At 44.3% G+C, this 13,746-nt stretch overlaps 2 protein-coding genes and 1 pseudogene across 6 annotated transcripts in view; 2 read left to right on the top strand and 1 right to left on the bottom strand.

Annotated features, from left to right (window-relative positions):
• Cryz (crystallin zeta) overlaps positions 1-13,288 on the bottom strand; it is a 27,766-nt gene extending 14,478 nt beyond the window's left edge. Inside the window, exons 1-4 of one of the 3 annotated variants that reach the window (XM_006233520.5) lie at positions 13,106-13,288; positions 11,639-11,853; positions 6,350-6,466; positions 2,320-2,472 (exon numbers count right to left, since the gene is read on the bottom strand). In XM_006233520.5, the coding sequence (XP_006233582.1) occupies positions 2,320-2,472; positions 6,350-6,460 (264 nt within the window). In that variant the 5' untranslated portion in view covers positions 6,461-6,466; positions 11,639-11,853; positions 13,106-13,288. 3 annotated transcript variants of the gene reach the window in all.
• On the top strand, positions 2,849-5,244 carry LOC108350160 (40S ribosomal protein S7 pseudogene; annotated as a pseudogene).
• The window catches only part of Tyw3 (tRNA-yW synthesizing protein 3 homolog), a 22,111-nt gene continuing 21,622 nt past the window's right edge, over positions 13,258-13,746 (top strand). For 2 of the 3 annotated variants that reach the window (NM_001399416.1, NM_001399415.1), the window contains exon 1: positions 13,326-13,536. In NM_001399416.1, the coding sequence (NP_001386345.1) occupies positions 13,363-13,536 (174 nt within the window). In that variant the 5' untranslated portion in view covers positions 13,326-13,362. Of the gene's footprint in view, positions 13,537-13,746 lie in introns of all 3 variants that reach the window. The other variant, XM_039103890.2, reaches the window with a different exon arrangement.

Genomic DNA, 13,746 nt, shown 5'->3' with positions numbered 1-13,746 from the left:
CAGTACTGAAGACAACAGCAGCAGAGGAGTAGGAGACAAGAGTGAAAGGAGCGGCAAGGGTCCCACCTCACAGCCGTGGGCACCTCATCAATGCCAAAGCCACACGCAATAGATATGGGACTGAAAAGAAGCTTTCCAGAGTTGGCACCCCGGAGCAGGAGAGAAGGTAGTATATGTCGACAGACTCCAGGTCATGGGGTTACTTCAATAGGTGAGACGACCTGAACTAAGCCACAGGCAGTGGCCACAAGAAGACAATAGGGAGAGTGATGTCAGATGGACTGAGATGAGCCTCAGACAGCAGGTGTCACTCAGGCGGTCGGACCTCAGTGGGCACAGGTGATCTCAGGTTTTGATAGACTGAGGAAGGGCCTCTTGGGGTGTGAATGTAAGTTTTATTCACCTGAGGTAATTTCTGGCTGCTAACCTAGGCCTACTCCTGGAAGCTTCTACCCTCAGTAAAATCTATCTAGGGCTAGAATGTTTCCAGTCTGTGAGACTTATTGCTCAATAAGCTCACCCTTTCTAGTTCGTTCTGATTCTGGCTGGCTGGTCAACTCAGCTAGCAAACGCCTCTCCTTGCTGACTGATTTAAACATGCTTCCTTCAGCTCCTGACTGAATTGCTCTGCTTGGCCTCATACTAACTTTGGCAATACACTCTAATCTTCTGGCTTCTTCTCATGCTCTGACTTCTTCTGTCTTCACCTGGGTCTAGCTTGGTTTTTGTCTCTGAAATCTGTCTCTATACAACTCTCTAGATAGACAGACAGATAGATAGACAGACAGACAGACAGATAGATAGATCGATCTGCGTGTGTGTGTGTGTGTGTGTGTGTGTGTGTGTGTGTGTGTGTGTGCATGCACGCATGCTACTCTCTCTTACGTTACCTTCCTCTCCTCTCGGTTCTCATTAGAGTTGGGCATATCCTATTCTGTTAAATCTTTCTGATTCATTACTTTGCCACTCAGTTAGACAACACTTTCAAACATGGGTGCTTCCTTCTGCAAACTACCTTCATTGTTTGGGATTAAAGGTGTGTACTTAGGTATCTGTATCCCAGCCAGGGAGATTAGAGGAGTGTGCTAAGGGCATGTCTGTGTTCCAGCCAGACTGACCATGTTGCTGGATTAAAATCCTTCTATACTGAGGACTGACCAGCGGGACACAGCCCTTCCCCAAGAGAAGAGTCTGTAGTGCCAGACTGACCTTGCACCTGCCCTGTCTAGGAAGGGGACAGCTAGACGCACAGGACAACTAAGCCCTGGAGAAGCCACTGCTGTGACATACGAACTGGACTTTGATGTGAGCACGTTGCACACAGTACCGGGTCTTAGTTGAATACTCTAAGCCTGAGACATTGGGTATGAAAAGGAAAGAGAGGTTGCTGTGGCTGTGGGTTACTGTGAAATGCAGTAGGACAAGTACAGAAAGCAGAGGTCTGGATGGGACTGAGGTCTTGAGGCAACAGGATTGGGACAGCATCCCAAGAACAAGGATGAAAACAAAGGATGTCCAGAGGAAGGACGGCAGGACAGGATGCCTGGAGGAAGGACAGCAGGACAGGATGCCCAGAGGAAGGACGGCAGGACAGATGGCGCAGCAGAAACCAAAGAGAACGTTGGATTATGGTTTTGTTCTAGTTAAGTGACTGAGAGTGCCAAATGTCACCATGAAGTTAAGAAAGATAATAACACAGAAGAGTCTGTTCACTCTGGAGTCTAGAGACCATCGGTGGCCTTAGCACAAAACGACTTAAAGATGCCGTGGGGTAGAAGCCGCAGCGTTAAGCCTGAGAAGCAAAGGCTGTAGGATCCGCCCACTGCGCAGGGCACATTAAGTTTCCCTAAGTCAGCCCGGGTAGGTAAATACGGTGCCAAGGTTGAACAGGCTGAGAAATTAAGAGGAAAGAGGGTTATAAATACGCTACAAAGGCATTTCCATGCCAGCCATGGCTTCTGGCAGAACTATAAGGAGCCAGATCATGGCCCTGATCTGGGCTCCAAAATTGCACAGTGACTTGGCCTATGTGCGTGTTTTATCGTCCTCCAATACACTTAACCTTTCCTGTATTTTGTGAAAGGGAATTAAAACCTTCTGTCTGTACAGGACAAAAGCCGTCCATCTGTCATCGCACTATTCATTTCATTCACTCACATGTCCCTATTAGACCAGATGGACCACAGTTTTCTTTCAGACTTCGAGTCCCCCAAGTAGCAGAAAATGTGCAGTGAGTACCCCTGAGAGCCTTTAAAGCTATAATCAAGTTTCAGAAGGATGCTACTCAGTCAAAATGGAAATTCCTAAAGAATGGAATACCTTGAAAGCAGACACACCATCTCCAACAGATTCTATGATCCCAGCCACATCGCTGCCTGGAGTGTAGGGTAAGGCAGGCTTCCGACTGTAGGTCCCGGAGCGAATGTATGTCTCTACGGGGTTGACGCCGCAGGCATGGACTTTGATTAGGACCTGTAATGACAACACCCGTCAGTTTGTCCAGGTAACTGAGGCATTACCTTACAGTGGTGCTGTGTGGAAAACGATGGAGCCGGAGAAACCAAGACAGTAAAGAAAGTCCAAGCCAGCCCCTGCCCTGTATTCTAAGTCTGCAGCAGGAAGTGAGGTAGACTAGCTCGCACGCTACATTCAAAACTTCGGGAAAACTATACATATAAAGAGGTGTGTTCATCAGCCACTTCCTCTTCTTCTGAGGTAAGTGGGAGGACCTTTATTCCCTGGTAGCTTTTACATCGACTTGGCTTGCACTGCAGCCACCCGAAAGCAAAGAACTTAGAAGTTGCTTCAGGCTGCAGGAAAGTCTGTATGGGGGGGTTCTTAAATAGTGATGCACGGTGGCCCAGCGGCCCAGTCCATTGTGGGTGGTGCCACCCCTGGGCAGGTGGTCCTTGGTTCTATAAAAAAGCAGGTTGAACAAGCCAGAAAGAGCAAGCCAGTGGGCAGCACTCCTCCATGGCTTCTGCATCAGCTCTTGACCGAGGTTTCTGAACTATGAGTCCCTGTTCTGACTGTTTTAGAGGATGAACTGTGAGTGAAACAAACATTTTCCTCCCGCCAGAGACCAACCAGTTCTGGAGCTCCGGTTCTCTCTTGAAGGTAGCAGAGGGGAAAGAGCATAAGCAGGGACAAGGCTAAGTCTTGGGAGGGATTGAGATTGCTTTCTAGTGTAGCCTTTACCCAGCTTGACTTTAGGTTGCTCTGAGGCCAGAAGCTGCAGGCTCTGGGTCTATTGACACCTATTGCTTAACAGCAGGGCCTGAAATAAATCGTTCCTTTGTTCTTTTCTCCACAGGTCCTCTGAGAGTTTATTTAACCCCTTGTCAGCTGGAGAAAGTTGCTCTTGGAGGAAGTAAAAAGGGAGAAACTTTTAAAAATGATTCTAATCCTGATTTCTAAGGGAAAGTAAAATGAGGAAAATCCGGTCAGACTTTATGCTCTGTTACTGTCTGAGTTTCTCTGCTGCCGCCGCCTTCCCCTTGATCTTGCTCTCTCCTGCGCTTAAGGTCCTAGTCTTTTGTACCTTTTCTAGGAAAACAGAGCACATGGTTTTCCCAAACATTCCCCACCCCTACCCTTTTATAAAAGTTCAAACATGAATTCAAATCATAAATTGAATATGAAGTTTACAAGAGAGTTTACATGTGTTTCCATTAAGACTAGTTATCCAGCTAGACATCCATTACTGTCCCCAGTTCCACAGGCTCATTGAGACTCTAAAACTATAATTTTTGTGTCTAAGTTAGCGTTGAGGTTTTGTATAGATAAATGCAGTCAATATTTTTATCTTTTGTTCTTGTTCTTACAATAAATCATTAGTTCCCTTTTATGTTAGTTCCCTATTAGTTCCTATTATTTCAAAACCTCTTGGAATGTGCTCTAAGTTGTAAATGCCTGCTTTCTATCTCAGAAGCAATTAGCTTGAAGACTGGCAGAGTCCTCATGGCAGTTTGAATATTAGAGAGGATCCAATAGCAGCCCTATTATAAATGGTTTATTAATTACTAGTATAATTTTAGGAATTCTTATAGACTCATAGGAATTAAGAAACCATCTCTTTGTCTGTATAGCATGACGATGATCTGCAAAAATCTGCCCAAAGGAGTGGGCTAATGCCCGGGGATTATATATTAATTTAACTAATAATAACAGGAACAGCATATCAATAACAGGATCAAATCCTGAAAAATGTTGCCCCTTTGGCCTTGCCTGGAAGGGCTCATCCATTTTGGAATTCATTCTGGTAGTTCCTCAGAAAGTTTGAAAGAGTTCTCCCTGAAGATCCAGCTATACCACTCCTGGGGATAAACCCAAATATGTTCCTTTTTTTTTTTTTCTTTTTGAAGTTTTTAAGGTTTTTAAGTTTTACATAGACTTTGGATTTTTTTAAAGAGACTGGGGCTGGAGAGATGGCTCAGTGGTTAGAGCACTGACTGCTCTTCCAGAGGTCCTGAGTTCAATTCCCAGCAACCACACGGTGGCTCACAACCACCTGTAATGGTACCCGATGCCCTCTTCCGGTGTGTCTGAAGACAGCTACAGTGTACTCACATGAATAAAATAAAATAAAATAAAATAAATCTTTTAAAAAAAGAAAAAGAAAAAAGCTAAGCCAGCACCCTGTAAGGACAAAGCCTGTTCAGCTTAAGCACCAAGGTTGTGAAACCCGATGGCGCGAAGTCGGACAAGTTGGAGTCTGGCTTCTCTCAGGCGCTGCTGGAGCTGGAGATGAACTCGGATCTCAAGGCGCAGCTGCGGGAACTCAGCCACTGTGGCAGAGGGAATGGAAGCCGGTGGTGGTCGGAAAGCTTCCGTCAGTTCCTCAGCTGAAATCTTTCCGGAAAACCCAAGTCCGGCTGGTTCATGAACTGGAGAAAGAGTTCAGTGGGAAGCATGTAGCCTTCACTGCTCAGAGGAGGATTCTGCCCGAGCCAACCCGGAAAAGCCGAACGAAAAGTAAGCAAAAGCGCCCTAGAAGCCGCACCCTGACAGCAGCGCACGACGCCATCCTTGATGACTTGGTCTTCCCGAGTGAAATTATGAGTAAGAGGTTCCCTGTGAAACTGGATGGCAGCTGACTTGTAAAAATTCATTTAGACACAGCACAGCAGAACGACGTGGAGCACAAGGTCAAAACTTTTTCTGGGGTTTTTCTGGTCTTTTTCTTTTTCAAGAAACTCACGGGCAAGGATGTTTAACTTTGATTTCCCAGAGTTTCAGTTGTAAAGAAAGTGACTGAAAAAAGTATTATTCATAGTAAAAAAAAAATAAGAGACTGAATTTTAAAGCATTTGAATTTTTAAAGACTGTAGGACTTTTTAAGTTTGCGAAATATTTTATGATGTGATGTTGACAGCAATTTGTGATCTTGGGGATGAACAAGAAAGGCTGTGGCTTAACAATGAGGTGTCTGTGTGTCAAGTTGAGTTATGCTGGCTAATCCTTGATCAACTTGACGCAAGCTATAGTCATCTGAGAGGAGGGGACCTCAATTGAGAAAATGTACAAAGAAGATAGGACTCAGAGGCAGGCCTTAGTTAGTGATTGAAGTGTGAGGACCCAGCCCACTGTGGGTCACCCTAGACTGGTGGTTGGTCCTGGGTGCTATAAGAAAGCAGGCTGGGCAAGCAGTGAGGAGCAAGCCAGTGAGCAGCACCCCTCCCCCACCTCTGCCTCAGCTCCTGTCTTCTGGTTCCTGTTCCATTTGAGTTCCTGCTCAATGGGGAGCTGGTCGGGGCTATTTTTAGGTAAAAGAAATATGTACATAGATGGAATGGGGGTCTCTTGGGGAAACTGGATAACTTAAGATTGTTAAAATCTACTGGGAGGGTGATAAGAAATGAACCTGGAAAGATGAGATATGAAGGAAATGAAGAAAAAATTCTTATGAGGCTTGAGAAGGATATTAGACTGGGGGTATGGAGTGTGCCTTAGTAAGTGTATACAACTTGAGTCAAAAGACATTGATTAAAATCACTAGAGGCAATTAAATTCCACAGCTGAATTCCCTTCAGTGTAATCTGGCAAGGCAATAGTGCAGAGGGGAAATCACTTTCCTACCCTGTGAAAAGTAAAAACCAGGAGGTTCCTGAGAGGGGAACTTACTCAGAACTCCCATGACGCCACTGAGACACTCTTATTATGCTACAGAGCTGATTATCCACACCAGGAACTTGGTAGCTAGAAGTTGTTCCTTTTCAAGTGTCTCCTTCACTAAGTATCATGTGTGTTACTTTGTCAGGGTTCACAGACAGGTAAACACTGCCCTGTCTCAGTGTCTGTAGCTCACTGTGCACCTGCTCTGGTCAGCCATTGCAATAATTGTATCCACCTGATGGCTCTGTGGAGCAGGAACTACCACATCAGACTGGAGCTTCAGCACTTCCGGTCCACCAAATTCAAACACTCGAATAGCCCTCATCAACTTCTGTCCAGTTGCCATGGTGATCTAGAGGCCAAGACAAATGAATATATTATTGTATTGTATCTAGGCTATCACTGGTTTTTTTTTTTCTCTCTCTCTCCCACAAGAGGAAACAGATCAAATAATTTTTCAAACAACAGTTTAAGCCGGGAGCTTCCCACTGATCTCATTTGATTCGTGAGGACCTTTCATCTTAAAAAACCCTTCAGCTACAAAGCAAAATACTCCATACAACTTCCTGTGGGATTCACTGCCTTCAACAGGGGAGTCAAACATGCAAATAAAAACATCTGGACCAACACAGGACACCACATCGGATGTTTCCTTTGCTATAAGCTTGGGTTGCGGTGCCTTAGAAATTTTATGAACTAACATTAGATTTGGGGATCTTTAGTCAGCTTATGAAGTGTTGCAAACATAACAGAGAAACAAGGAATAAACACATTTATGCCTAGCTTTAACAAGTTAATCTTTTAATAACCAAAAGCATTATGGATATAATTGAAGCCCATTGCACTCATCCTCCAAACTACCTCTGGGCATCACTTACAAGAATCGATTAGTATCATAAATTCAATGCTAGTAATTGGCCAGCGTGTTTATATGCATTTAGGAGCAATGTGTGCAATTATTTTGTATATGTACTAACTTTATTTAGGTTAAATTGTACTGAATTGTGGTATTTCCCTTTTCCTCTTAGTACTAAGCTTTTAGAATTTATTGGGTTATGGAGACAGACCTCCTGCAGGTTTTAATACATTTGTTTATATGTGTGTGCATGCGTGTGTGAACAACCAGGAGTTAGGTGGGTCCCAGGGACCAAACTGAGGTGGCCAGGTTTGGTGGCAAGTGCCGTTACCTGTCGAACCATCCCACAGTCCCTCCGTAGTTCGTTGTAACAAAAGCAGAAAGAAAAATGGAAGTTAAAAAATAATGGACTCATTTACACGTAACAACGGCCCAGCTAACTTTCCTGAAATCCTTTTATTATTAAAAGGAAGGTAAAAGTTAGTTAAAAGCAAACTCTAAGGAAGGCAAAGCTTGCTGGCCAGTGGAATTATTAACTGGAGACAACACAGTGACAGTGTGATGAACCGGTGTTAGCTGTATGTCCATAGCTGTAACCACAGCTATCGTAATTTCTTTAATTAAATCAAATCAAATGGTTAGGTTCTGCTGCTACCTAGGAGGGTTCTGAGACACAAAACTCAAAACCTGAGAAGGACAGTTTTTATCCAGACAAGACAACCAGTCAGGCATTACACTAATGTCCCCATGTCCTTATACGGTCTCAGCAACAAACCAAAGTACAACTCCCCAGAGGCTGTCCGGCTTACAGCGCATGGGTGAGGGGTTACTTGTTTCCCCGTGGCTGGATACATGGAAACCCTCTCCTCTTCTAAATACCCCAGCACCTTCTGGAACAAAGAGGCCAAGTGCAAGGAGGGCAGAGCTGCCCACAGTTGACCTAAGGTACAGGAGGGGAGTGGCTGCAATATCAAGTGAAGGTGCAAGTGAGGGACGTCAGCAGTCAAAAACCGTCATCTCCAGGGTCTGAGGGTCTATTGTGAGTCATCACGGCTTTCTGCAGGTTACAGCTGTGATGCTCAGAGAACAGCACCAGAAATAATAAATCACTGTACTAAACCCAGAAACTGTAAAAGCTGCTATGAACTGTACACATACATGTACACACACACACACACACACACACACACACACACACAACACAACGAGATATTTAACTCTTCATTTCTTTTTTTCTTTGTTTTCTTGCATTGCTATGCTGTATCGAGCATATAGATCCCCTAGCATGCTAAGCATCTACAACAGGTCTCTACATCCTGACTTGGGCTCTTTTAAGACAGGGTCTGGCTATGCGGATCAAGTTGGCCTTGAACACACTGTGAAGCGAATTCTGACCTCCAACTCACAGTCATGCAGCCTCTGCACCTTTGATGCTGTGATCACAGGCATGCACTACCTCACTCTGGTTTTTTCCACTTTCTGTTTCTGTTTACTGCCTCCTTATCTATTTACCGTACATATCTGTCTGTCCAGCAGACATTGTCATTAGCCTCAAAAGATTATTGAAATCATAAAATCAATGCTGTTCTAAAGCAGGGCCTGTACCTTGTTGCTAACTCATTTATTTTTCTTATGTTCTGAAGGGGGTGCAGAAGAAGAGAAGGGAGAGAGGGGAAGAAGGGTGAGACTTCTCTTCACTCTGTTCTGGGTCTAGGAGATCAGCTCTCCCGCCCCCTAATCCCCAACACACACACACACACACACACACACACACACACACACACACACACACACACACAGAGGCTTTATCATGATACTGCAAAGAAGGGTCCTGACCATGGCAGTCACCCTTGGCTTCTCTTCATCTAATTCCCCACGGAGCCTTTGCATTCTGACTGCTCCAGCCTGCACTCATTACCTCTGTACTCAATCGCAGTATCATTACCTGCTTCATAACACTGGCGCTGTATCAAAGGGAGTCTGCGGGGGGCCAGCCCCAGCCTTTGGGGGTTTGGAGCTGAGGGAGAACACACGGAGTTGGACTGGACAAAAGTCAAAAGCCTGATGATCTCTGGCCTTGTGACTCTACCTGTACTGAGGGCTAAAAGCTGAGAGCTTCTGGAAACTTCACACTTTCTTGCTTATTCTGTGGCTGAAAACCACTGGCCTCTGCCAGGAACCATCTAGGAGAAGCTAAAAACTAGCAGGTGATCTTCCTGAGATGGTGCCACCATAGACTGTAAAGCCATGATGGATTCACTCCTTTAGGCAAGGCCGAGACTACATTTGAGGAAAGATTCCTGCTATCAATATGCTTGCCTGTTATTATTAAATATATATAACAATCACTAGGTATTAGCTTATCTTTTGAGCCGACTTCTGCAGATCAGCGAAGATGTAGTGTCTTGTAGTGATGCTATATAGACAAGCAGATGATTCCTTAATTCTTAATGATGATCCTATAAGAATTCCTAAAATTATATTAGTAATTATTAAGACCTTTCATAATAGGACTGCTATTAAGTCCTTTCTGATATCAAAACTGCAATGAGGACTCTGCCAGTCTTCAAGCTAATTGCTTCTGAGATAGAAAGCAGGCATTTACAACGTAGAGCACATTCCAAGAGACTGTGAAACAATCAAAGGGTCATAAAAAGGGAACCAATGATTTATTATAGGTGGACAGAAGATAACATATTGACTGGGTTTATCTATACAAAACCTCAGTGATAACTTAGTTATGGTCTTTAACTCCCCGTGAACCTGTAGAGCTAGGACAGCTAATGTTTAGCCAGATAATTACTCTTAATGGCTATGTATGTAAACATTCTCTGTTGTAAACTTCTTGTTCAATTTATGATTTGAATCTATGTTTGAACTTCTAGTGAACTTTTATTATTTATTTTTTTTAAAGAGACGCTTGGAATGACCATGTGATCAATTCTCCTAGAAAATGCACAAAAGACTAGGAAAGATTACATTGTAGCGAGAGCAAGGCCATTGTTACATCAGAGCAGGAGGAGAGAGCAAAATTAGGAAATCTTTTTTCAGAGAAAACTTCTTTGGAAAAGGTTTTAGAGAGCAAGAGAAGAACCTAGAAATACAGGCTAAAATCACTTGTCAAAGCGTCCCCTTTTCTTCCTGAGACTTCAACTAGCAGAGTTAGAGCAGCAGTTCCTCCAGAGAGAGGACAAAGGCTGCTTCACTTAATCCCCTGCTGTGCTAAAGGCCAAAGACTTGAAGTTTTCTGGCCTAAGAAGAACTCAGACTGGCAGGTCAGCTACCATAGGAAAGTGACTTAGACTTGGGATAGGTAAACATTTTATTATAATAAAGACTATCCTAAATAACTTGCAAGACCAAGTCTTGCCCCCACGGACACTCTTCCCTCTCAGCTACCTTCAAGAGAGAAACCAGAAAGGAGCTTGTCTCCAACGGGCTTCTTTTCTCTTTAACTCTGCACTGGTGAAACTTAATCCTTCGTGCTTAAATAAGTGCTCAGAAACTTATCTGTTTGTTGTTGTTCTGGGCTTAAACAAACGCTAAGAAAACAACTCTTCTTAATATTCTTTAATAAGCTCCCTAACTCTCTAACTCAGTTTCTGGTGGATTAATGCATACTGTCCAGTAATTAAGTTCAGATTTAAGTAAAAGGATTTATTGTTAGAGCTCCTTCTGCTGAAGAGTCAGCCAGGAGTCCCTTGTTGGCCAGGCAAGAGTCTTGAAGCTTGTTAACTCTTTTTGAACCAGAGAGAAGAAAAGGAAAGGAGTCCCTCACACAGACAGCACACACACCCAGCACACACACCAGGAAACATGTATGCTGAGCCACCTGTCAGCCTATTTATACTTTCAGACAAAAAGTTCTCTAAGAGAGAATTACCTCATAGACAAAATGCCACATAAAAGGGGAACTATGGAAAGGTATCAGTAACAATTTCAAACAGTATCTCAAACTGTAAGCTCTTAAATTCAAAGCATCAGTTTTCCCATGCCCTTGCCTTATCATAGCGCACACCTGTGGCTTCATTCTTGGACCTGAGTGTTTTTCCTTGAGCACAAATTTGTCCCAAGCCTATTTCTTTTTAGTGTAATTATGAACGCACATTGCATTACTTATTATGAGGCTTTTACTATTTGAGGAGTGGGCCCATTCTATTCTTGATTCTAACTTTATTACATCTTCCTAGCAAAACAACTAAAACCATCTTAAAACTTTCTTCCTAAAATGATTTGAATCAAATCAGGAATTCTATGAAATCATCAATTCATTTCAACGACATTAACTCATGAAAGTTCGTCTTTATGTTGATCAGTAAAAAATCTGCTCGATAGGGTGGGCTGATGCCCAGCAGTCGTTAGATTAGGACAGGAAAGGCACATCAGCTGCAGAAGCAACCCTGAGGTGAAGTCTCTTGGGATCTTGCCTCTCAGAGCTCACCCATCGCAAGCCTCCAGGAAGGACACCTGCTAGTCTCTCTCGGCCTTTCCTAGAGGGCTCCTGACAGGAATCCCAAGAATAAAATAACATGATATACTAATAGCAACTATGAAAACCCTTAAGCCTTCATAATATCCTGCTTCTCCTTAAAAGTCTAGTTTTTAAAATCTCCATTCATTTAATTATCTTCACAATAGGCAAAAGTGAAAAGTTGCTGAAACGGTTACCTTATGCAGAGCTAAAAAGCCAAGTTTCCTTTTATGAATCGGAAGACATTAGAAGAGGTTCAGAAACCCTGGCAGAGGTCACAGAGGTCACAGCAGGGTTAGAACCCAAGTTCAGTGCCTTAAATGTAGGCTGATTTTGTTTTCCTCAGCTTATAATCTTACAACTTCATTTTTGGAAATGTTGGCATCGATTGTCCATCTCTCTGAAATGAGTTCTGGAATGTATGAGAAACTGGGTATGAAATGTCACCAAGCCACAGGCTGGGGTACATATTTTCTAATTAAGACATCTACTTGGGTATTCTTCAAATGCCTATAAATTGGGAAATAGAATCACAAGATATACGGCTCTACAGGAAAAGCTAATCTACCCTAATGGTACAGGGGAATATAATCTATCTTGATGGTTCAGGGAAAACTAATCTACCCTGATGGTTCAGGGAAAGCTAATCTACCCTGATGGTTTAGGGAAAACTAATCTACCTTGATGGTTCAGGGAAAGCTAATCTACCCTGATGGTATAAGTTGTCTAGCATAGGCTACTTGTGGGGATTGACTACAACAGAGTAAACTTTATCATTACACATGGTCTCACACTGGACAAGGAGGAGCTTCCTGCCACTTTGGAGCATCTCTTTCTGTATTTCAGGCTAACCCAGAACTCAGTTCATAGACCAGGTTGGCCTAAAGCTTGCGGCTTACTATTAACTTGGAAACACAAATAAACGATGAAAATTAAATTGTTCATACAGGTCTTCTGGCTATAGGATGATGTCACGGTCAGTCTTGCTTTCACAGAGATCACCCCGTACCCCTGCAGCTTTTCATGGTTACAGCAGGCCCCGCTCCACGGAGAATGCGAGTGAAGAGTGAACTTCATGGTTAGAGCAGGCCCCGCTCCAGGGAGAATGGAGCGTAGAGTGAACGCTGCTGCTTGCTGCGTTCCTTAGGGCAGGAGCCAGCAGCGAGTTCAAAGCGGACAAGAAGTCCACACAGTGGCCTTTGCACTTTCAATCATTAACAGGTCTTTTCTGGTCACCGGACTGCAGCAGGAACTGTAGGCTTTGTAAATGAGCAAGATGTAGTTAACAAAGTATTAGGTTTTTCTAACTCTCTGTCCCTCTTTTTTCTTTTGAAGACTACTTTTGTAGGTGGGTGACACTAAGTCTAAAAAAAATAAATAAATAACAATGCCCTCTGCAGACACACTGGAGGCCAGAGCATGGAGTTCCTCTACCTGCACCTGGGTTGTTGTGAACCCAGAGTTGGGGCACGAGTGACTTAGGGAGGCAGGAATCCCCAGGCATCAGCAGGCAGTAATCCCAGTCTGAACGACCAGGTCGCCTGCCCTACACATCTCGGGCAGATCTCCTGGAGTCTAGTACTTGAAAGAAAAGAACAGAAAAGAAAAGAAAAGCCTCCCCGCAATCAAGACTAAAAGCTTGTTTGTGGTCTCGGGCGACTTACCCTCCTCTACAGTAGGAATCAAACCTCCTAAACTCCAGAAGTTCCTTAGGAAAAGAGATGGGCGGGCGGGCTTTTCCTAACTTTGAAAGGCTCCACCTCACCGGCTCCACCTCTACGGTCCTGCGACGCAGACCTCGCTCCTGGTTGCGCAAATGGGGAAGTTTGGTCCTCTACGGCCACCGTGGCGGCAATATGGCTGCGCCCATGGAGAAAAAGGCGAATTCCAAAGCAGAGAGCCAATTCCAGATCGCTCGCTCATGGACCGCAGCGCAGAGTTCGGCCGATGGAAGGCGCAGAGTCTGAGCAAGGCAGACCTTAGCCGGAAGGGCAGTGTGGACGAGGACGCGGTGGAGGTGGTGGAGCTCCTGAATTCGCGGGAAGAGTTTTTCACTACCAGCTCCTGCGCAGGCCGCATCCTCCTTCTAGACGGGGTGAGGCCCCAGCCCGCGGAACCTGTGCGGTCGGGAAGGTGATCTCGGTGACCTGTGCTTCCAAAGAGTTACTTGTTATCTCCCTGGGGCCCTTACAAGCGATGTTGTAATGCTAATACCCCCCCCGCCCCACCCCCCCACACACACAATGATGGTGGAATCAGCTTAAGTGGCAACAGCTAGAAACTTGGGTTTATAGGATGCTAGAGG

The sequence above is a fragment of the Rattus norvegicus genome, chromosome 2 (genome assembly GCF_036323735.1).
Source record: "Rattus norvegicus strain BN/NHsdMcwi chromosome 2, GRCr8, whole genome shotgun sequence".
Lineage (NCBI taxonomy): Eukaryota > Metazoa > Chordata > Mammalia > Rodentia > Muridae > Rattus > Rattus norvegicus.
Note: the sequence above shows the minus strand (reverse complement) of the source record. Positions and strands in the feature narration are given on the sequence as shown.